The sequence below is a fragment of the Lepidochelys kempii genome, chromosome 3 (assembly GCF_965140285.1).
Source record: "Lepidochelys kempii isolate rLepKem1 chromosome 3, rLepKem1.hap1, whole genome shotgun sequence".
NCBI classification, from domain to species: domain Eukaryota; kingdom Metazoa; phylum Chordata; order Testudines; family Cheloniidae; genus Lepidochelys; species Lepidochelys kempii.
This window is the reverse complement of record NC_136382.1, coordinates 112,005,060-112,029,988: the sequence shown is the minus strand read 5'-3', so window position 1 is coordinate 112,029,988 and position 24,929 is coordinate 112,005,060. Positions and strand designations below refer to the sequence as shown.

At 41.9% G+C, this 24,929-nt stretch overlaps 1 protein-coding gene across 6 annotated transcripts in view; it reads right to left on the bottom strand.

The window, feature by feature from the left end:
* The window catches only part of GRM1 (glutamate metabotropic receptor 1), a 339,475-nt gene that overhangs the window by 57,635 nt on the left and 256,911 nt on the right, over positions 1 to 24,929 (bottom strand). For 3 of the 6 annotated variants that reach the window (XM_073337555.2, XM_073337556.2, XM_073337557.2), the window contains exon 9: positions 6,627 to 10,447. The exons of 2 other annotated variants lie outside the window; for them this stretch is intronic. In XM_073337555.2, coding sequence (XP_073193656.1) covers positions 9,595 to 10,447 — 853 coding nt within the window. In that variant the 3' untranslated portion in view covers positions 6,627 to 9,594. Of the gene's footprint in view, positions 1 to 6,626; positions 10,448 to 24,929 lie in introns of those variants that run through there. One more of the 6 variants, XM_073337559.1, reaches the window with a different exon arrangement.

Here is a 24,929-nt window from a genome sequence, read left to right as displayed (position 1 = left end):
GGTAGCTCCAGGACCACCAGTCACTCTGTCTATCTCAGCGTTCTATACTGCTTCCCAAAGCCGTATAATCTGAGCTCTGGGACCTGAAGGGAACTTCTGTTTTCTCTCCTTCTACCCTTATGTAGCAGAAGAGGCACTTACGTTGGCTTCTGCTGCCCTTCCTCTCCAGTGACTGTCACAGACTCCAAGGACTTTTTGGAGCTGGAAACAAGAAGGAAAATAAGCTCCAGCTGACCAGGTGGAACCACTGCTAGACTATTCTGCTACTGCTATAACATCATATGCACTTTACAAGGAGGGAAACTCTGGTCAAGAGAAGGGTCATGGCCTCTTCATCTGTCCCTCGACCCAGTTTGCACTTACAGTAAGCTAAGGCACAGAGAAATGCAGGCTGAGAATTTCCAAGCTCCCGAGGGGATTTTGATGCCCAATTCTGGTAAATGTTCATAGGAACTGGGGCACAAATCCACAGCCAGCTGTGAAATATCTCAGCCTGAGGTCAAAAAGTGAGTCAAAGGCGGCACTCAGACTAGAACCACCACATTACAAAAGATTGTAACCCAGCCAGGAGAATGTAATTCAGCTGGAAAACCTTACGCATTTCCAGGGAATTAGGAGATTGGTGCATCCTACCCTTTCCCTCTGTCTTCTGCCAAGGGTTTAAGGGGAGCAGCACTCAAAGGTAAGAAAGAAGACTAGCAGCAGCAAAAGAAGACGTAAACACAAGACACACATGGATGTAACATGATGCTTGAAAATTTAAACTAAAAGAAAAACCAGGAAAGTCAAAAGTTAATTGCACATGTAAGTGGGCCAGATCCTCAACTGGTAGAAATCAGCAGTTTCACTAGGTTCAGTGGAGCAACAATACTGAGTTTCTATTGCCGTTCATTATGCTAGCAGTCGTTTTAAAAACAGGCAACAAGGGTTTAACACATCCCAAATGCAAATGTAGCTGAATAGATTTGGCTTCAGTGTTCAAACTAGCACCCCCCAAAAAATCCCAACTCAATTTTTTCCCATCAAAAAGGTACCCTTTAGCTAAGAAAAAGTATGTGAATTTTTAATCTAAAGGTACATTTAAAAAAAAATCCTACCATGCAGGCCTGTGAAAACAGTTGTTTAGAATCTCAGTTCTGATGACAGCTGCCACTACCAGTGATGGTGGACTAGCCTTTGACACTGGAAGGAAGCTCTTTGCTTTGATGATATTGCAATTTCTTCAGTATAATGTAAATTCCCAAGGGCAAGATAACAAACGAAGGGCTAGATCTCCAGCTCCATTTAGGTGCAAATCAGGGCAGCTCCATTGACTTCAGAACTAAGGATCTTGAAGGCTTTCAAGGCAAACAACACACAGTTTATTCAGCACAGTTAATTCTCCTTTTTTTCCTCCCCTGAGATGATGTTATCCTCTTTTCTTTTCTTTTCTTTTCTTTTCTTTTCTTTTCTTTTCTTTTCTTTTCTTTTCTTTTCTTATGTCACTTTGTGCAGTGGAAGGATGTAGCTGGCTGGCTGTGATTAATCAAGTCAAATGAGCAGGTGAACACTTCCAGCCTGTCCTCAAGGAGCCTGCCTGAGGAGAGTAATAGGCCCTGCTTGTTGACAAACCATTTAAATCTTGTGTAGAGGGCTATCTGTACCACTTAAGCACCACATAAAAGCTACATGGAGCAATCACAGGCAGAGCCCTCACATGGGGATGCCTGTGCACTCCCTCTGCACCACAGAGAGGGTCTCCATGCTGGTTCTGCATAAGCCAAATTAGGGACAGACCGTGGAAGTGGACTAGAGCCACCTTTACGCTGATCCATCCCAACACCACACAAAACAAGTGTGGCGGGGCCACAAAACTTGATTTCAGGCCACTGAGGGGAATAGCAGAAGTCAAGGAGGAGGGAAGCTGCCTCTGTATGGGATTCATTCCATCTACATAGAGCAGGGGTGGGCAAACTTTTTCGCCCGAGGGCCACATCGGGGTGCGAAACTGTATGGAGGGCTGGGTAGGGAAGGCTGTGCCTTCCCAAACAGCCTGGCCCCCGCCCCGTATCTGCCCCTCCCACTTCCTGCCCCCTGACTGCCCCTCTCAGAAACCCCACCCATCCAACTCCCTCTTCTCCTTGTCGCGGGGGGAGGGGCCACAGCAGGGGAGGGGCTGGGGGCGAGCCTCCCGGGCCAGGAGCTCAGGGGTCGGGCAGGACAGTCCCATGGACTGGATGCATCCCACGGGCCGTAATTTGCCCACCTCTGACATAGAGCCTGAATTTTTTGTGAACAGTAAATATGTGGGTGTAGTGAACATCATCCATAAATAGTCCCTCATCATTCCCATCCTCACCGTTTTAATCTATCTGCCTTGGTATCAGTGTCAGCTGATTCACGACCTAGAAGTTCTGTGTAGGGAGACTGCACAAGTCATCACAATGGTTTACTTTTGTGTTTCTCTAGAATGCTGATGTGTATGTTTGTCTATGAAATCAAGTTTAAAACAAAGGCTAGTGAAAGAATTCTTCACTGGGCCAAAACAGTCCCCTTCCCACCCCCCCAGAATTTGTTTGGACTTATTTAAATTGGGAAGGTGTTAGTCTCATTGCAACACTATTAAGCAAAAGATGCATTGATCATTTTTTGAGAGGAATGCGATTAGTCAGAGCACTGAAAATAGAAGTTGTCTTTTTTCAGCCATTTACATGCTCCTCTCTCTGCTAACATCTGTGTTTTGAAGTTAGCAGGGCTCACAGAGCCATTGGTTTTGTTCCAGATGTAGGGCATGCAACAACATTGTTCACATGGTACTGTTTTATTGTTGTTTTAACATGCCTGTTGGAAACTTCATTGTTGACAAACCTAAACCTTCATATTCACCACAGGTTTGCATCCACTTCCTGATGCTTTGATAGAATGGTGCTTGCCAAGTATCTCTTTAGTGATTAATTTATTTGACAAAAATCCCAACAAAACAACCCAATAACAGCAGGCTCTCCATACCTCCCGCTTCCTTTAAGAACTATTTTAAAAGACAACATTTAGGCTTTGTATAAAAGAGCTTTTATCAATCCTTTCAGCTGTTCTTCCCTAAATAATGACAAACACTTTGCTCAAATTTAAACACCAAGGGCCTGATTGCCCCTGGCCTTTCGCTATCTTAAATCATTTACGCCTTTGCAAAGTAGTTGCAAAATCTTACCAGGTCAGAATGCCAAACCTACCATGGACAGGGCAAGCCAGTGGAGAAGCAGAGCCTCAGAGCAGCTAAGATGCCCTTGGCACAAGTCTGGAGACAGGGCCAAAAGTGGTATCAAGCCATTTTTCTGTTACAGGGTCATGAGGACGATGGGCACCAGTTTACCCCCTTACCCAAGATAAGGATGTTTTCTCTTATGCAGGCTGCCTGTGATCTACAGGGGTCATTTTGGCAGCACAGATGCAAGGTCAGTAGTGAGTATTATGATAATCTAATCTGTCCTACTTGTAGCCCATAGAGCTAGTTTTAACATTCATTTTATTTAGCAGTGGCACAAGGAACCTACAGGCCTGTATCCTGTAAGACATTGACTTCACTAGTTAGCATAAGGCTTGAGGCCTACAAACTTTGGCACAGATAAATGGCCTAATGGTCACCCCTAAGTTTGGGGAACTGAGAATAGCATTTAAGGGGAAAGTTTATCCATAACGACACCAGCCAACACAGGAACATACCAGCTTTTAGATATTTTAGGCTAGAACATCTACAGATATCTGACCACAAGAGTGCCACGGTAATGAACTGATGTATATGATAATAAGTTGAGATCATTAACATACTAATCGAGAGGAGGGCACCCCAACATTAGTAGAGTGAGGAAATACAAATAAGGAAAAAGGAGAAAACCCCTACTGAATATGCATTAGGCATAATGGCATCAATATATTGTAAAATTGTATCCCAGCCTGTGTGCCGGAGGAGAGAGAGGTGAGGTGCCAGAATGATGGGCACTGGTGAGGAGGAGGAAGGTGATGGTGATGAGGAAGATCATGGCTAATGTTTCAGGTTGTTCTGCAAGTTTTGATGTGACCATATGGATTTGCAGATCTACATTCTGTATTATATCTATCTTGCTGGGTTAGAGTTTTTGTGACTTTGCTATATGTATTAATAAACTATTGTAAATACAGAAGGGTTCCTAAAGTATGAGTGCTGCAACTGTGCACACAGGAGTTCCCAACTGAACAGTAATTTTAATAATACAGGGCCTGATCGTGGGACAAGAATCTGTCAAACCTTAGAGTGATATCCTAGGAATTCTTAAGTAATCAATTTAATGAATACATTATCTATAATTAGGGTACATCCTGGATGGTATGGGCCACAGAATTTCATCCAGGGAGTTCTGCATTGAGCCTAATGCCTTAAGGTTGAACAAGAGCATAACTTTTAGCAAAACTCTAGTCTTGATTTGAAGACCCCAAATGATGGAAAATTTACTTGCATTCCTTGGTCATCTGTTGCAGTGGTTAATTATCTTCATTGTTCAAGATGCCTATTATTTCCAATTTAAATCTTCCTGACTTCAACTTCCAGTCACTGGATCTTGTTATGCCTTGCTATGTTAGACTGAAGAGAGACCTGGTAGCAGAGGAGTAGAAATGCCCCTTTCCCTCTCCATGCTCAGGGCCAGGATGGGGTGATGTAGGAACTACTATTGTGGATCTGTGTCATTGGAGGATTACCCTACACAAGGGGAATCCTCCATTGTCCAACAAAACCAAGTGAAAGTCTCCTTCGAATGCCCAGAGATGCACAATGCAGGCTTAACAGTCTGGAGAATCTGGCCTTCTACGTACTTCCCTTTAGCATTTCTGCCAACTGTTGTTTGCTCATATTTAGTGAAGTTTGTTTAGATAGACTGTGCCCAATCTGCTCTTTCTGTAAATGTGTGTTTTGTTGCACTTTTATGAAAAAAACATTAATAAAAACAACATGAACAGAACCATGTACGTGATTTTAAATGACTTAGGCTGTAATACCCTTCCTCAGTGCTACAAACCCAAAGCACAATAGCACGGGAACCAGCATCTAAAACTGACGAGATTCTGAAAGTAAAGCTGGCTCACCTCGTTCCACTACCCAGCCTGAGCAAAATGCAAACCACGAAATGAACGTAAGTAGCAAAATGTGTTTTATATTTTCAACTGTGGCTGCATTGATAGCCGAAGGTCTAGGGAGTCACGTAACCAGGGCAGGATTTCTGTTTTAAACATGCGGGGGTCTGATTCTTGTCTCATGTCAGTTTTATGCTGATGTTGCTCCACTGGCGGCAATGACATTACTCGTGATTTAAACGCCTGAATCAGGCCCGCGATTTTCACAGTGCCGATGGTTTTTTTAAATAAAATATAAACAGAAGTCAGAAATCCTGCCAACCAAAGACTACTTCTGAAAAATCATATATTCAATTGAATGTGCTAAATATGCAACACAATTCACTTTAAAGGGTATGTCTAAGAACTTGTCTTCTAGCAAACGTTCCTTCATAAAATAAAAGTATTTGTGCCTTTAAAAGAACAGGGAAAGGAAAACACGGATTCTGATCTTTTGCACATCTGATTTAAATGAATGCATATATAAAACAGGCCCTACATATTTTAGTATATATACATATATCTCACGGGGTAAGACTAGGTCCAGGAATGAACCATCAGAACCAAAGCTTTATTCACCATCCTCGAATATTTTGGAATAAATTCTGTGTTGTGTGCCCTGAGATGCAGCTCTGAGCATGTAGCCTGGCAGAGGGCTGATTTATGGCCACCTTACCTGGCTTGCTCTTCAGCCCAGAATCGCCAAAGCGCAAACACTGTGGGGATGGCTCCAGTATACTGAAGTCTATGAATAGGGAACAGTATAGTTCCATTTTCATTGGTCTTACACTGCTCCTGTGCCAGTTCCCTGGCTCACTGCAGCCCCTTTATGTCATCAGACTGGTGGGGGGAGGGGGAGGGCGGGGAAGTAAGAGGAGACAGAATCTGGTCCTTTTCTTTTTGCTTCATACTTTTGAACGTAGAGTGAGAGAACATTAAGCTATTTAGGGCTTTCGGGTCTCCCTCTCCTAGGACGTCTTCAAAATGAAGACAAAAAAAGCAAAAGAATTTTTAACAGTGACTGCTCCATTAACACCTCTTTGGGATGCTGTGACAAGAAGAGGGCTTTTTACTGTCTTACTCCTTGTCAGTCACATTGGGCATCCCTGCATTGGAGGAAATGCATTCAGCTAATAAACTGGTTTTCTCCCAGTCATGTAATGCTGTGGGCTAAAATTCTTCTTTACGGTCTATGGATAGGCATGTATGCATGTGAGTAACTTTATCTATGTGAGTGGTGATCAATGGGATCACTTGTGTGAATAAGGGCTACTCGTGTTTAGCGCCCCACACAATGCCACTACCATAATACAAATATTTAATAGTCCCATTGAATGAATTTTTGTGGGACCAGGTTCCTAGGGCCCAATCCTGCAAACACTTCTGCATTGTGCTTAACCTTACTGTGTAACTCCTCAATGACACCACTCACGTAGATAAAGTTTCTCGCATGCATACACTATTAGGCATTTTCAATTTATCTCATGAAACAAAAATTAAGAATCTTTTAAAATAATAAATAGAAAATATTTATTATACAGCATCATCAAGATCATTTTGACAAAAAGGCCATTTTAATCAAGCATCTGACAGGCCAAAAGAAATAACTTTTACAGGAAGTTTAATAGCTTGTACAGCCACATACACGAAGGTGAGTTCTTGCCCTTTAGATACACTTTATTTATGTGTATGTTTACAGTTTTAACAATTACAAACTTAGAGCTACTATACTGAATTTCAAGAAAACTCCTACTCATGATATTATGATTAAACAGTAGTAAAGTCAGTGCTTAATGTGTTCAAATCAGCTAGGTCAGACAACCAAAAATTTGCCATAGGCATACATGTCTATATATCTATTAATCACTTTGTCTTATCTAACTCATGTCTTCAAAGTACTAGCCCTGTTGCTATTGGTAGCAACACAAAACATCTTATACTAATAATAGGTATGAGAAGATGTAATCCTTTGCTAGTATGCTTATCAAGAGATAAAACATTTTTTCTTATTTCTTTAATCTATCTACAGTTTAAAAAAACAAAAAACAGAACTGTGAGCCAACATAAAGAAACCCAAAGGCATCTTTAGGTTTGACCAGAGACCTCGATCTTTTGACAAAGATGTAGCTGTTTCTTTGGGCAAAGTCAATTCATGCTTTTTACATCAAGATGATAATAGCAATTGGCAACAAGTCATATTGAAAGGAATATCATAAAAAGAAAAGAGTAAGGATTAAATATTGATTCTGATTTGGGGTACCGGCCAATTCTTTTAATGCTGCTGCTATATAATTCAATCAAAAATAACAAACACTTGGGTTTTAACAGAAGAATTGATTACTGGCGACATGCATTTTTAGAGTAAAAATGAAATAAAAGGGAAAAAAATCAAGTATAAATATGAGGAATTCAGAATAATTCTGGCAGAAAACATACAAGACCTATGACAAAAAGCAATTATGTCATTATGTTGGCATGAAAAGAACACTTCACAAATATCAAGAGAAAATTATGGGACAGATCCTCAGCTGAAGTCAATCAAGCTATGACAATTTACAGGAGCTGAGGATCTGCTCCATATGAGTGGCTTATATAACATAATATCACATACATAAACAACAAAAAACAACCAATGAAACAAACCAAATCAAACAAATCAGAGTTCATTGAATTGATGCACTAAAGCCACAAGAGTTGGATCTGGATTTTGAACCCCAGAACATTTAAGAATGTTTGGGGCGGGGTTTTGGTTTAGGCCCATCTTTGGCAAATGTGCGAAATGTGGAGAGAAGAAGGTGTGAAGGACAGAAAGAGAGAAGCATAAGAATGACCATTAAAAATGAAAAGAGCAGAAAGGGAAACCACAGAGGCAAAATCGAAAAGGGAGGAAAAAACACAGAGACCGGGAAGAAGACGTGTAAGTAGAAGAGGCTGAGAGGTAAATGGACAATGCTGAATAGATCTGGGTCTTTGTGTACACCTTAAGCACTGGTGAAAGTTCTTGTCTCAACATGATTTTATTTGTAACTATCTGAAATAACTAGAAATGGTCTAAATACTTTTTCCAGTCTTGCCTTTATAGTTTTAACACTGGCATGTACAAGATTTCTAAAACAGACTTTTTATTTCGGTTAACCACACTTGTTGCAAACATTGAAAGTAACAAGCTCTCAAAGCACTAGTGATCAATAGCATATTTCCACATAATAAAATATCTGCAAAATAAAGCATCTATTATAAGGGTAACAACCGTCTTAGCTTATATATGAAAACTGTGTTAGCACAGCATACAAACCTTCAAAGATCTATTGTATATTTGTAACAATGCTATAAAACATGATTGGAACATAAAAATATCCATGTATATTTGTAAGACAATCTTCCAGTGGCAGTTATTAGACATTACATTTCACACATACTATACTCACACACACAGACACAATCATACACTCATTCTCTTGCTTCTACGATGGATTTTATGACCCACGATAAAGAATTGCCTTTTTGTTTAAAGTAGTAATTGTTGCTATAAGTATACAGTTATTTTTGATGTATTTATTCCTATAGTAACACAAAAAACAATGTAATCACATGGCAAATATATTGTATTATGAAAGGTTAGTTGGTAAATATTTTGCTACGGTAAATGTAATGTAACAGTTTAGCCACACGGCTTGCAATCTTATACAAAAGGGCAGTTCTTCTTAGTACTTGGAACATTACAAGTACTACAACAAAGGCTCTTTTAACCAGACCTCTTGAATCTTCATCACAAAAAATGTTGCGATTATCCTGGCCCCTTTTCAAAATCAGCACAAGTTAAAAAAGAAAATCTAATGTGAGCAACTGATTGTTCCGACAAAATTCTTTTAAAATCATATGTCAGCATGTTGTCTTTGCTTTTCCCCAACAGACACACTACAGTGACTTACATTTGCACTTTATCCACCTACTAAACCAGAAGAAATATATATATATATATATATATATATAAACTCCCAGACAGAGATCTCTTCCCTCATTCCTGTACACCCTGCCCCTTCCAGTTCTTGAGTCTGCTGCTTCTGCACCAGATGAAGAATTACAGCCATGAGATGTGCTAATGACTTATCCATGGTTGCATTTATCCAGAGTCATTTCCAAGCATTACCAAGAGTGTGTGTGAGTGTGAGTGATTTTTATGTTTACTCATTTTTTTGCTATAGAAGTTGTTTATTGGGTTTGTGCTTTGTCAGAATTTCCTATTGTCTTCTCAAAGTACAACACTTTTTAAATTATTTTTTAACGGCTAAATAATTTGAGCCCTCAAATAGATCGTTTTTAGTGCAGGATACAGTTTTTGTTGCATCACATATAACATCACATTCTGCTTTCTCATGCTCCCCCACCCACGTCTTGGTTCTTCCGCCCCAGCAATTTCCAGTTGACAGCAGCCGAAGTCCTCCTTGTTCACATCTTAATGTAATCCTCATTCTACAGAGTGGAGGAGCTTTGTTTATAATCCCTCAGGATGACCGAAGCGTAGGTCACGTTTGGGGGGGTGCAGAGCACTGACTCCGACACTGGGGAGCTGGGCACCGAGCTGCCAGAAGCCACCGAATCTCTGAAAGGAGATGGAGGCGTCAGCGCTGGTGAGTCTTCTAGAGTGAGTTTGCTAGTCGCCTGCTCCTCTTCCTCCTCCTCCTCCTCCTCCTCCGTGGTCTCCGGCCTCTCGTACACATATCCCTGGATGAGCTTAAACTTCTCGCTTTCCAACTCGTCGGCCGGCGGCGAGACCGGCTCTTCACTGAAAGTGGCCATCTGGAGAGGAAGCACCTGCTGTTGCTGCAGTGGAGGCTGGTAGAGGGCCCTCCCTCCATTCCCTGCATTGGGCATGGGGATCACAGAGTTGAAGTCAGGAATGCCGGTGGCAAACTTGCTGACCACGCCTTGTAGCTGCTCCACAATAGATCTCTGCTGCAGCACCAGACTCTTGGGGGGCTGTTCAGGTAAGAACAGGTTGGTTTCTTCTGCCATTGCCTGAAGTGGGGGCGTTGCTGTCACCCGCCTATGCACCACCATGGAAGTGCTGCAGGGCTGGCTGAAGCGCACTGGCTCGCTCTCTTCTTCCTCCACCACATTGTAGAGAGTCTTACTGCTGATGTCTGAAAAAGTCAGGCTCGTGCCTTGGCCATGGTAACTTTTAGTGAGGGGCTTGATTACCGCTGTCTGATTGCATCCCGTCTCCTTGCTCGTTACATGCATTGAGAGTCTGTGCCACATGTGTTGTCCCTTGGGAACATGTCTTCCACCTGGTTCAGACCATGACACAGACTTTCCATTAGAACTATGAATAAAATAAAGATGAGTTTATTTGCATTTACCATATGCACACATGTACAGCATAACAAACAAGCCTAGAGAAATACTTGGCTGCTTTGCCTTATTAATCAGTTCCCCTGCGAGTCAGATAATCTCAGAACAAGGCACAGAGAAATAATACGAAGAGAAACCATGATTTCTCTTAAAAGCAGCAATTACCACAATTTGCATCTGAATCCAATTATTCCCTGCCAGCTACTGACCCTACAGCCAAAAGAGAAAACTTGACACTGAGGGCACTGAAACGTTACCCAAATTTTAGGCATGGCAGCCTAAATTGGTTTACATCTAAGTTTGCTCACTGTATCTTACAGGGAAAAACAACAGGCAGAGCTCTAATTAATGCTGACTGTTGTTTACATGAAAGATTTCCAAACTGATGGAAGAAAAACAAACCACAGTCTTAGCCCTTGCCATTTAAAATATTGGTAGCAGAAGGTACTGCTAATAACTCTTCCTGTCCCGTTAGCCAACCCTCTCTCCCTTTCCCCCTCCCAAATTTAGACATACATTAAAAGTCCCAGATATTAAAGTATCAGAGGGCCTTCCTAGAGGTAAATCCAACACTCTGCTCCACTTTTATGATTTGTGAACTCATAGGACAAAAGCTTTGTTAATTGCCCCATCCAGCCATGGAGAAGTATATGCAGCAGGCCTCCTCCCATTGATTTGAATGCCAGAAAAGGGAAATAAAAATAGCTAACAGGAAGATTTTTCATCTCTTTGCTGTTTGGACTCTGACAAGGGCTGGAATGAAGAAACAGAAAAGCAGAGATCCCCAGGATTGACCTGGGGTAAGCCCTGAAAAGGCATTCAATGCTGACAGATCACTACATCTCGTTCCTTTTTTGGAACCCTAGACCAATGGTGGGCAACCTACGGCCCATCAGGGTAATCTGATTGCGGGCCACGATTCATTTTGCTGAAGTTGACCATCCGCAGGTGTGGCTCCCCACAGCTCCCAGTGGCCGTGGTTCACCATTCCAGGGTAATCTAATTGCGGGCCACAAGTTGCCCACCACTGTCTTAGACTGAACTCATTTGTCTATATATGTTGCCTGCTTTAACCTGTAAATAACTGTCTGATTTCCTTTTCCTAGTCAATAAATTCCGAGTTAGTTTACTACCACTGTCATTTGTGGTGTGAGATCTATGGAACAAATTGATCTGGGGCAAATGACTGGTCTTTTGGGACTGGGAGCAACCTGAGTAATTTGTGATTTTTGGTGTAAGTGACCATTTATTACTAAGTCCAGCTTGCCTGAGTGGCAAGATAGACTGGAGAGCCCAAAGGGACTGGCTGTGACTTCATGGTAGGACTGATTTAGTAATCTAGTTCACATTTGATACTGGGTTGGTAAAATCCAATTATAGAACACACCAGCGTTTGGGGTGTCTACCCTGTTTTTGACAGTCTGCCCTGAGGTAGGCACTCACTGTCATGAACCATTCCAGACAGTGTGACAAAAGGCAAAAATAAAAAACTGTAGAAAGCTGTTCACAGTTTGTTGATTTGTTTGTCACTGCAGAGCAAGCCCCCGTATTTTCAGTGCAGAGTGGATTTAACTCAACCCACGGATGATTTTCAAGCAGGGAAGAAAGTGCTAGCATTTTAAATGGTTGTTTTGTGCAGGAACTAGCAGCTTGTGATGCATGGCCAGAAAGGGTTAAACATCCTGCAAAATAAATAACCTTCCAAAGACATGTGGAGGGATAATGGTTGTATATTTACATATGTATGAGTAGGGTCAATCAACAGTCCCTGTCTATGCTATATTCTGACAGTTCAGATATCAAAAGAACATCCTAGCATTTAAATGAATTGTAAACATGGGTTATCTCGGTATTCATTTGTCTTTGAAATGTACTGTGAACAGTGGAGGAATAAGCAAATTGCCTTATGTTTCATAGATTCATAGAAGGTTAGGGTTGGAAGGGACCTCAGGAGGTCATCTAGTCCAACCCCCTGCTTGAAGCAGGACCAATCCCCAATTTTTGCCCCAGATCCCTAAATGGCCCCCTCAAGGATTGAACTCACAACCCTGGGTTTAGCAGGCCAATGCTCAAACCACTGAGCTATCCCTCCCCCCCCCCCACTAATAATATCAGGGTTGGAAGGGACCTCAGGAGATCATCTAGTCCAACCTGCTGCTCAAAGCAGGACCAATCCCCAATTTTTGTCCCATATCCCTAAATGCCCCCCTCAAGGGTTGAACTCACAACCCTGGGTTTAGCAAGCCAATGCTCAAACCACTGAGCTATCCCTCCCCTTAATATTAATTATATATAATTCTATGGTGATGGACCTCCTTCAAAGTCATCCTAATTACCTTTTGTTCCCGGAGGAACTCCCAACTTGTCAAAGAGGACATGAAATTGTGTAAAAGATCCTTGGGTTCTGATTCTGTCATCTCAGATCTGCTTGAGGCTTCGTACAGGGGAAGCTTAGGCAAAAGGACTGAGATCCCAGTCCTAAGCTGGAATACCCTGCAATGACTTTGGACTATAACCTAAGAACTATTTCTGAAAGAACTCCACCACTACAGAGCTCACCATCTCTGCTATGAATCTGAACCTCAATTAATTGAACTCATGTCTGTATGTATATTGATCTTTTAACCATTCTCTCTCTCTTTTGTTTTGTAATACATTTTAGTTTAGTTAATAAGAATTGGCTGTAGCGTGTATTTGGGTAAGATCTGAAACATTCATTAACCTGGGAGGTAATGTGTCTGATCCTTTGAGATTGGTAGAACCTTTTCTTTTATATGATGAAATAAGATTTTCAGGAATCTTCATCATATTTGACATGGGTACCTGGATGGAGGCCTGAGGCTGGATCACTTTAAGGGAAATGTGTTGTTTGGACTTCTGAGTAACCAGTGAGGTAATAAAGAACCTGTTTTATGCAGGCTTGGTAAATCTAAGCAGTGGAATATCCACCAGCTTTATGGGGATTGTCTGCCCCATTCTTTGCAGTTCACCCTAGGGACCACAGCTGGCCCCCACTGGAACCCGGTCACACAGCTATATAATCATCCTGGGCCAAATATGCCAAGTCCTTGCTCAGGCAGAACTCTGTCAAAGCATTCTAAATGGGGCTTTTGGTGAGAGTGAAAGCTTGAGGACCTGTCCTGTGTTCTTATCCTCAGAAGAGGAACCAAAATGCAGTGAACCAAAGAACCGTCCTTTCCTATCTTCCTCTGCCATCCCTGGAAGTAGTGCCTGAAAGGGAACAGTACCTCAGCAGCTATAGCACACATTACAGAATGGGGATCAACAGAACCAAGCACAAATATTCTCACTGCTGACAAAACCAATAGAAATAGTTACTGCAGATAGATCAACCACTTCTGCAAGGAAGCCCAGGGGAGGAGAAAAACTAAGATTCCCCACACAGCACTACTTTTGAGTTCTTATCTCAGGAGGAGGGGTTTGCTCCCTAGTGGAATAAGCAGTGGTCCAAACTCTGTGATTTCACTAGAGGTCCAAGGCAATCCACATGGAAGCTCTGTACCTCTGTACTTCTTCCTGAACCCATGTGGCTGTCCCTGTCAGCACAGCTCCACCAGAGCCACACTGACAAAGTTTTTCCGAGCTGTGTGATCTTTTGTTTTTAAAATGCTGTAAACATAAGCAAGTCAAATAACTAAAAATGTTAGAGGAAGATGATTTTATATCCACAGAAGTACATTTTAATATACAAAGTTTTATAAAAACACTTCCCACAGAAAACATTTGGTCTGCTGTTGAGTTTGATGCAATTCTCTACAATATGTTGACATTGCATTGTTCATGATACTCTAAGGAACACTGCAAAAAGAATTTCTGAGTGACCATAAGGATGACTATTTTTGAGACACAGCATCCAAGTTAAGAGAACAATTTGTGTAAATAGAATACATGTAAAACTGATGGAGTATGATGCTCCCTCGTGATAGGGCTGTTCTGGGAATTAAATGTGGCATTTGTAATAATAAGATGTGTATTATAAAGAGAAAAAAATCACAGTGAACATGAGAACAAGGGGATAGCAAAATTATGCTGGGGGAGAACATATAAAGAACATAAGAATAGCCATACTGGGTCGAGCAATAGTCCAACTAGTCACTATCCAGTCTTTTGACAGTGACTGGGGCCAGATGCTTCAGAGGGAGTGGACAAAACAGGGCAGTTATCAAATGATCCATCCTCTGTCATCCAGCCCTAGCTTCTAGCTGTCAGAGATTTATGGACACCCAGAGCATGGGGCTGTTTCCATGACCATCTTGGCTAATAACCACTGATGGACCAATCCTCCATGAACTTATCTAATTCTTTTCTGAACCTAGTTATACTTTTGGGTTTCACAACATTCCCTGGCAACAAGTACCAAAGATTGACTGACTGTTGTGTGGAGAAGTACTTCCTTAAGTTTGTTTTAAGCCTGCTGCCGAATAATTTCATTGGGTGACCATTGGTTCTTGTGTTATGTGAAGGAGTAAACAAGACTTCCTTATTCACATTATATAGTGGCATTATGATATTTTCTACCTTATTTTCTACCCCTTTCCTAATGGTTCCTAACATTGGGTTAGCTTTTTAGCACATTAAGCAGATGTTTTCAGAGAACTATCCACAATGTCTCCAAGATCTTCCTTGAGTGGTCACAGCTAATCTAGAGCCCATCCTTTTGTATGTATAGTTGGCGTTGTTCTCCACTGTACATGACTTCACATTTATCAACACTGACTTCCATCTACCATTTTGTTGGCCAGTTACCCAGTTTTGTGAGATCCCTTTGTAATTCTGCATAGTTAGCTTTGGGCTTAACTATTTTAAGTAATTTTGTATCATCTGCAAATTTTGACACCTCGCTGTTCACCCTTTTTTCCAGACCTTTTACTAATGTGTTGAACAGCACTGGTGCCAGTACACATCTTTGGGGGCCCCACTACTTACCTCCCTCCACTGTGAAAACAGACCATTTGTTCCCACTCTAGTTTCCTATCTTGTAAGAGGAATCTGAGAGGAATTTCCTGTTTATTCCATGACTGATTACTTAAGAGCCTGTGGTAAGAGACCTAGTCAAAGGCTTTCTGAAAGTCCAAGTACAAAATCTTGGGCACAGAAGAGGGAACATTAGGTGAAAATAACATCTAACAGCAATGTACTTTAAACCTCAATCCAGCAAATCACTCAAACACATACCTAACTTTAAGCATGAGTAATTCCATTGATTTTGCTGCTCTCTCTCATTCTCATGCAGATTTCCTCCAGCCCTGTTCATGTTCTCATTTCTCAACTCTGCTCTCTCTCATGCTAAGTAGACTTCATTATCATCATCTACTCCCTCATGCCTAACCCCTGGTGTGTCTCTTCCCATCTTTGATTCACTCTTCAAACCATCCCTTTAGCCTTTTACTTCATTCTGTGCCCAAGATCTTGAATATTACATGACAGGCAAAAATTGACACTGCCAGGAACTCCCTAGCTACATCTTCATCTACCTCTTCCTCCCACTCCATTCATTTCCCTCCCTACCACATTTTTGCCTGCTCTCCTCAAATCCAGATCTTCACTAAAACTCCTGCTTCTGCCCCCCGCTATGCCTCCAACACATACTAAAAAACCCCAAACTAACAACCATATGATAATCAAACTAACTTGCAACTCCACCACCAAACCATGTAATAACTACTCGTTCACTCACTTCAGTTTACTCTATCTGGGTGAAATCCTGCTTCTACTGAAGTCTATGGGAGGTGTCCCATTTACTTCAATGGGTACAGGATTTCGCTCTCTCTGATGGTTATGTTAATTATGTCTGAACTAGCTTTAGAATTTTAGTAGCCTTGAGAGGGGCCCATCCTCTCACTCTCATCTTCCACTTTACTACTTTGCTCAATTTCTCCATCCCCTTACTCCTTTTTTCTATTTATTATCTTCCCTCATGTCAATTTACTGTTAATCTGTTTATTCATATTTGATACAGAAGTAATAATCAAGGGAAACATATAAATATGTGAGCTTTGTCACTTTCAGAAGAAAGGCAATCAGGGAATTGGATTCAGGTTAGTGGATCCTGCCAAAACATTTAACATGCAGCAGAGCAGTTGTTATTCTAGAACTAAGATCAGGCACCTTGAACATGGTTATTTGGAATTCAGAAGTGAAGGTGGGGCTGGGAGAAATCTACTGACTACACACACATTAAAGCGAACTATAAAATATAAAATAGTACAGGAAAAAGAGGAACCTAAACTATTCATTCAAAGCAACAAGTACTTATCCTGAATTCATTTGCAATACACAAAGGCCATTTCATAAAAGATCATTAAGAACATAAGAACGGCCATACTGGGTCAGACCAATGGTCCCATCTAGCCTAGTATCCTGTCATCTCATAGTGGTCAATGCCAGATGTTTCAGAGGGAATGAACAGAAAAGTTCAATTATCCAGTGATCCATCCCCTGTCATCCAGTCCCAGCATCTGGCAGTCAGAGGTTTAGGGACACCTCTGGGTTGAATCCCTGACCATCCTGGCTAATAGCCATTGATGGTCCTATCCTCCAGGAACTTATCTAATTCTTTTTTTAACCCAGTTATACTTTCAGCCTTCATAACATCCTCTGGCAACAAGTTCCACAGGTTGACTGCACGTTATGTAAAGAAGTATTTCCTTGTCTTTGTTTTAAACCTGCTGCCTGTTAGTTTCATAGGGTGATCCCTGGTTCTTGTGTTATATGAAGGAGAAAATAAACACTTCCTTATTCATTTACTTTGCACCATTCATGATTTTATAGACCACTATCTTATCCGCCCTTAATTGTCTCTTTTCCAAGCTGAACAGTCCCTGTCTTTTTAATCTCTGGTCATACGGAAGCTGTTCCATAACCCTCATCATTTTTGTTGCCCTTTTCTGAGCCTTTTCCAATTCTAATACATCTTTTTTGAGATGGGGCCTCCAGAACTGCATACAGTATTCAAGGTATCTGTGTGCCATGGATTTATATAGTGGAATTATGGTATCTTCTGTCTTCTTAGCTATTCCTTTCCTAATGATTCCTAACATTATGTTAATAAATTGGTTAGTCTCTAAGGTGCCACAAGTACTCCTTTTCTTTTTGCGAATGCAGACTAACACGGCTGTTACTCTGAAACCTAACATTATGTTAGCTTTTTTCACTGCTGCTGAGCATTGGGCAGCTGTTTTCAGGGATCTGTTAACAGCTAGTTTAGATACCATCATTTTTAATGTATCGTTGGGATTATGTTTTCCCATGTGCACTACTTTGTGTTTATCAATATTGAATTTCATCTGCCATTTTATTGGCCAGTCACCCAGTTGTGTGAGATCCCTTTGTAACTCTTTGCAAACTGCTTTGGACTTAACTATCTTGATTAATTTTGTATATTGTCTGCAAACATTGCCACCTTGTTGTTTACCCTTTTTTCCAGATCCTTTATAAATATGTTGAATAACCCTGGTCCCTGTACAGATTCCCATAGAATCCTGCTATTAACTTCTTTTTTATGAAAACTGACCATTTATTCTTACCCTTTGTTTCCTGTCTTTTAACCAGTTACTGATCCATGAGAGGATCTTCCCTCTTAGCCCATGACTACCTACTTTTCTTAAGAACCTTGGTGAGGGAACTTGTCAAAGGCTTTCTGACCATCCAGCTACACTATATCCACTGGATCACTCTTTTCCATATGACCCCCTCAAAGAATTCTAATAGATCAGTGAGGCGTGATTTTCCTTTACAAAACTGTGTTGATGTTTCCCCACATATCATGTTTATCTATGTGTCTGATAATTCTGTTCTTTATGGTAGTTTCAACCAATTTGCCTGGTACTGAAGTTAGGCTTCCCAGCCTGTAATTGCCAGGATCACCTCCGGAGCCTTTTTAAAAAATTGGTGTTACATTAGCTATCTTCCTCCAGTCATTTGGTATAGAGGCCTATTTTAAGTGATAGGTTACATACCACAGTTATCAGAGTAACAGTTGTGTCAGTCTGTATCTGTAAAAAGAAAAGGAGTACTTGTAGCACCTTAGAGACTAACAAAAGTGCCACAAGTACTCATTTTCTTCATATCACAGTTAGTAGTTCTGCAATTTCATATTTGAGTTCCTTCAGAACTCTTGGATTTATACCATCTGGTGCTGGTGACTTCTTAATTTAATGTATCAATTTGTTCAAAAACTTCTTCTATCAACACCTCAATCTGGGACAGTCCCTCCGATTTCTCACCTAAAAAAAATGGCTCTGGTGTAGGAATCTCCCTCACATTCTCTGCAGTGAAAACTGATGCAAAGAATTCATTTAGCTTCTCTGCAATGGCCTCATCTTCCTTGAGTGCTCCTTTAGCTCCCTGATTGCCCAGTGGCCCCATTGATTGCTTGGTAGGCTTCCTGCTTCAGATGTATTTAAAAAAACGTGGCTGTTAGATTTTGTGTCTTTTGGTAGTTGCTCTTCAAATTATTTTTGTTCCATCTACTTACATTTTTACACTTGACATGCCAGAGTTTATGCTCCTTTCTATTTTCTTCAGTAGGATTTGACTTCGAATTTTGGGGTGGGGTGGGGTGGGGTGGGGTGGGGGGAATAGCTCAGTGGTTTGAGCATTGGCCTGCTAAACCCAGGCTTGTGAGTTCAATCCTTGACGGGGCCATTTCGGGATCTGGGGCAAAAATTGGGGATTGGTCCTGCTTTGAGCAGGGGGTTAGACTAGATGACCTCCTGAGGTCCCTTCCAACCCTGATATTCTATGATAAGATGCCTTTTTGCCTCTAACCACCTCTTTTACTCTGTTGTTTAGCCATGGTGGCATTTTCTTGATCCTCTTGCTTTTTTTTTTTTATTTGGGGCATACATTTAATTTGAGCCTCTATTATGATGTTTTTAAAAAGTTTCCATGCAGCTGGCAGACATTTCTCTTGTGACTGTTCCTTTTAATTTCCACTTAATTAGCTTCCTCATTTTTCTGTACTTCCCCTTTTGAAGTTAAATACTACTGTGGTGGGCTTCTCTGGTATTCCCTCCCCCCACTCCAGGATGTTAAATTTACATTATCATTACTATTACTGAGTGGTTCTGCTTGGACCAGATCCTGTGCGCCACTGAGGACTACATCAAGAACTGCCTCTTCCCTTGTTGGTTCCAGGATTAGCTGCTCCAAGAACCAGTCATTAATGGTGTCTAGAAATTTTATCTCTGCATCCCATCCTGAGATGACATGTACCCAGTCAATATGGACATAGTTGAAATTCCTTATTATTATTGAGTTTTCTATTTTTACAGCCTCTCTAATCTCCCTGACCATGTCACAATCATCACCACCACCATCCTGGTTAGGTTGTTAATAGTATAGTCTTATTATTCAAGCATGGAATTTCTATCCATAGAGATTCTATGGTACTGTTTGATTCATTTCAAATTTTTACTACATTTGCCACTGTTTTCTTTCACATATGGTGCCACTGCCCCATCCTCACTACCTACTCTGTAATTCCTATATATTTTGTCCCCTGACATTACCGTGTCCCATTAATTATTATCATTCCAACAAGTTTCCCTGTTGCCTATTATCTCAACATCCTCATTTAATACTGGGCACTCAAGTTCACCCATCTAAGTATCAGAGCTGTAACTAGTTATTTTAGCACCTGGCGCAAGCAAGCATATTTGCTCCCCCTAGCAATGACATGGGGGGAAGGGCATGTGGGGTCACATCCCCACCCCCAGATTTCTGCCTTCCATTTAGCACAGAAGTTTTCAAGCTGTGGGGTGTACCTGGCTTTCTGTGCTGTGGGAGCTGGGGAGCTGGCTGGCAGCTCTCCCGACCCAGCTCCCCAAGCCAGACTGCCTCTGCACGGCCAGGCACTCGGCACAGCTCTGAGCTGCACCTCTGACACACCCTTGCCTCTCCCACAAAGGAGCTTGGCGCCAGCTGGTGAACCCCCTTGAGTTGGCCCCATCCACGGAGCCTGGCTGCCATGAGATGCTTGCCTCGGGGAGCATCTCATAGCAGCCAGTCTCCGTGGGCAGGGGCTGCTCCAGGGGGTGCCACTGGTCAGTGCCAGGCTCCTTCGGGGGATAGGAAAGGGTAAGCTGGGGTGCAGCTCGGAGCGGTGCCACCCTCCCTGCCTGGGCAGCACCCGGCAGTGCAGAGGCGGGTCAGCTCGGGGAACAGGGCAGGAAGGGCTGCCAGGCAGCCAGTGAGTGAGCGCCCTGGCACAAGCGGACCGCGTGATTCCCACCAGCTTCTCATCTGCCAGTGATGGTTTTTAAACTGTGGGGCATTCGCCCACCCCCACAGTTTGAAAACCTCTGTGCTAAATGGCAGGCAGAAATCTTGGGGCAGCGGGAGTGACCCTACATGCCTCCCCACACTGCCTCTTTTTTCCACCTCCATGGCTTTGTGCCCCAGGAAGCTGCCCTGCTTGCCCCTGCCTTGGTTACAGCTCGGCTTAGTATTTAGACTTCTTGCATTTGTATACAAATACTTATAAAATTTGTCAATATTTAGTTGTCTGCCTTCATGTGATGTAATAGAATGGGACTCTTTTTCATTTGACAGTTTCTCTTCAGCTCCTACCTGTACTTTATCAATTTCTATCCTTTCCTCTTTACTATGATATAGAGAATCCTTGTTAACAGATCCTCACCTACGGGATGTCTCTGTCTGAACCGTGTGCTCCTCCACACCCTGTCGGCTTTCCCCCAGCCCTGAGTTTAAAAACTTCTCTATGACCATTTTAATTTTACATGCCAGCAATCTGGTTCCATTTTGGTTTAAGTGAAGTCCATCCTTCCTATATAAGCTCCTCCTTTCCCAAAGGTTCACCAGTTCCTACTAAACCGAAAACCCCACCTCCTACAAGAGAGACAACCTGTGCCTGTGGATAGTGGGGTGTGTGTGTACAGAGTGAGGAAAGCTGGCTTCAGCAGCATTACTGAGCATGCTCAGTCCATGTGACCCTGCTCAGTCCAAGCAGAAAATCTGGGAGGGGGTATGTGAACCCCCACGTTGCCTCTGCCCTACACCAACAGCTCATCCACGCATCGAGACACTGCAGTTCTGCCTGTCTAACTGGCTCTGCATACGGAACTGGAAGCATTTCAGAGAATGCCACCCTGGTGGTCCTGGACTTTAATCTCTTACCTAGCAGCCTCAATTTGGCCTCCAGTTTGGTCTCTAATACCTTTCCCTATGTCGTTGCTAACTACATGTACCACAGCCACCAGCTCCTCCCCAGGACTGCACATAATTCTGCCTAGATGTCTCAGTGTTACCTGTCTAGCTGTTATCTCCTCTTTGGAGCATAGGTGCTGGAACTAGGGGTGCTTGAAGTGTTTCCATCATATACAGGGTTTACAGTTTGGTTCAATGACTCTCAGCACCCCCACTATCCACATTGTTCCAGAAATCCTACTTTGGAGCCTACATTTGTGGGAATGGTGACAGTATGCAGGTGGAGATCAAAATAATCTGAAAAGTATAACTGAACATTTCATTCACACAAGACAGCTGAAAACAGGCTTTGTTTTTGACATGCCGCCTACAAAGAAGGGTCAAAGGTGAGGAAGAGTCAAACTGGACCAGACAGGAATCAGTGCAATAAGAATGCAAGTCTTTATTATGTTCCTGAAACAACATTAATGGGGCCTATATTTACTAGCTTTTGTTGAGGGTAAGAATATAAATTTCATGCATATAATTATTTTGGTTTTTCTGATTTTCTGTCTATTTTTGACAAAACAATGTACTACGACCATTGTGGTTTTAGACTTCACACGGACTATCCAGAAGAGGTGATATAAACTTCAGCCTTTAAGAAAATGAACTCTAGTGATAAACGGTAAGTAGGCTCTGTCAAATACTAAGTAAGGGTCCTCTCCCATATGGTGTGTCACTTTAAGGGTCACAGTTTTAATGCTGCACAGTAATTACCTAATGACCACATATGAGAACTGAGTTCAAGAGTCTTACGGTGACACTCCCTTGTGGCTAGGAGGAGGATTTACTGCTCTGTTCTCTGACCCCATGTGTTCAGAAGGCGAGTGGAGGGTCTTTTCTTCCTGCCCTCCCCAACTTTTGCCAGAAAGAGGAAAAAGTTTGGGACACTGGGTTTTTCCCCAAAGCAGGCCAGTAGAGAGAACGCTGTACTTTAATCTTCTAATTTGGCCTAAGAGTAGGCACAAATGGCTGAGCACAAATCAATTAACGCAGACAGCTGAACATACCACAGTTCTGTAGTAAATCTGGTGTCTGTTCCCATTCGTAAAGCTCAACAGCTGATGATGAGATCACTGCCCGACAGTACTTGGTTAATATACAGCCCATTTTTCCCCTCCCCAAGCGCATGATAATGAGTTTTGCCTCAAAATGGAACTGTTATTTTCCTTGCACAGTTGCTGTTTGTGATAGGTTTGGTGACAAGAAAATTAATCAAATCTATTTATTATTTGTTAACTGCAGGTTTTCTAACAACCCTTCTAAGAGCCTGTCATTAGGTTGTGCTCAGTGCTTTGCAAGTTTTTGATGACATAAAGCCCTTTGAATCATCCAGGAGCTACAAGTTTAAGGCAATGTCTACCCAGTACAATATATCTTCTGAATACCATTTCTCTAAATCCCTGCAGCTAACACTGTCTCTATGCCGAATGTTCAGGCAATTTCATGCATGTCCTGTTGACACAACTAAGATGAGCTTATTTGTGCTTTACTGCTGGGGACATGTTTTGAGTGAGCTGCATTTTCTCCTTCTTTTCCACAACAAATACATCTTGGGCAATTTGTGTATTCTAGGAATAAACCCCAGGATTTTTCTTTGTGTGTGTTCTCCATGTGTTCCTCTGCTAAGTAACCTGGACTCCATAAGCTGCACTGGCTGCCAATATCTTTCCACAGAGAATTCAAAGTGATAGTTTTAATTTATAAGCCCTAAATCCCAGCTTTTCTGCATACTCCGTGTATGATGTTGGGACAAGTCACCAAAATTTCTTCTTGCTTTGATTATTAAATGCATAGTAATTCCCTAAATTTGTAAAGATAAATTCATGAATGTTTCTGAGATGCTCAGATGTTACAGTGATGGGAACCACAGAGCTAGATGTATAGATAAATGGTTTGTCAGGTGGGTGACTGCCTCTTTATTTGTCTGATATTGTTATAGATGTAATCAATAAAGAAAGCTGGGCTTGAGCCCTCTATGTTTAAGAGAAGGTGATACAAGCATTTTCTGAATCCTTAGCTTTGGAATTCACTCTGCTTCTCCCCGCAATATGCCAAAGCCTGATTTGCTAGCCTCTTCAAACACCCAGGGGAGAAGGGGAGTACCTAATCATGATGAGATGGGGGATATAGTAGATTTGGCCTAGGCCTGGTATTATTAGACAGGTTTGATTTATTACTAGTACACAGGCAATTTCATAACTATGCTGAAGAGCTCATTAATCTTGCAGAGAAGGCAGAACAAGAATCAATGGCTGGAATCGGTAGCCAAACAAATTGAAATTAGAAGTAAAGCACACATTTTTAACAGTGAGTGTGATTTGCCATGTGAACAAGCTAGCAAGGGAAGCAGTGAATTCTCAATCTTTTGTTTTCATTTCAAGACTGGATGCCTTTCTGGAACATATGCTTTAGCTAAACAAAAGTTTTGGTCTCAATATAAGGCCAACTAGGTGAAATGTAATGTCCTGTGATATACAAATAAGACTAGATGATCTAAGGGTCCCTTCTGGCCTTAAACTCTATGAATTTATAAATCCTGAATTATTTTTATGCAGCTTGCAACATGGCTATCAAATCCATCAAAAAATGATAAGCCCAAACCAAAATCCAAGGTACTGAGACAGTTCAAACCTGTATTTTTGATTCACAGTCTTATCTGCATTTCAGAAGGAGAATGTCAGCTACTGCTCAGTCATCAAGCAAAGAACCCCTTAGTGGCAGAGCTGGAGCCATTTGACCATTTACACTGCAGAGCTAACCCTGCTGTGAGGGAGGGATGTTATTCTAGGAGAGCGCCGAAGCGATATCTTTGTACGTGGGTTACCACCACACCTCTCATGTACAGGTTACCAGCCCTTTCAGTCCCTAGAGAAGCAATTTATATAGCAACTGAAGTCTCTTCTTAGTTTTCAGAGTAGCAGCCGTGTTCGTCTGTATTCGTAAAAAGAAAAGGAGTACTAGTGGCACCTTGGAGACTAACCAATTTATTTGAGCATAAGCTTTCGTGAGCTACAGCTCACTTCATCGGATAAATTGGTTAGTCTCTAAGGTGCCACTAGTACTCCTTTTCTTTTCTCTTCTTAGTGCAGTTGTCTTTCCCATCCTAGGAAGGCTAGGAGAACATACTCTGCTTTCCTTTATGTCAGGACAATGACTCATTCACAATGCTCCTTCCATCAAGATAATCTCTACAGTAAAGTATCTGTGGCATCAAAGGG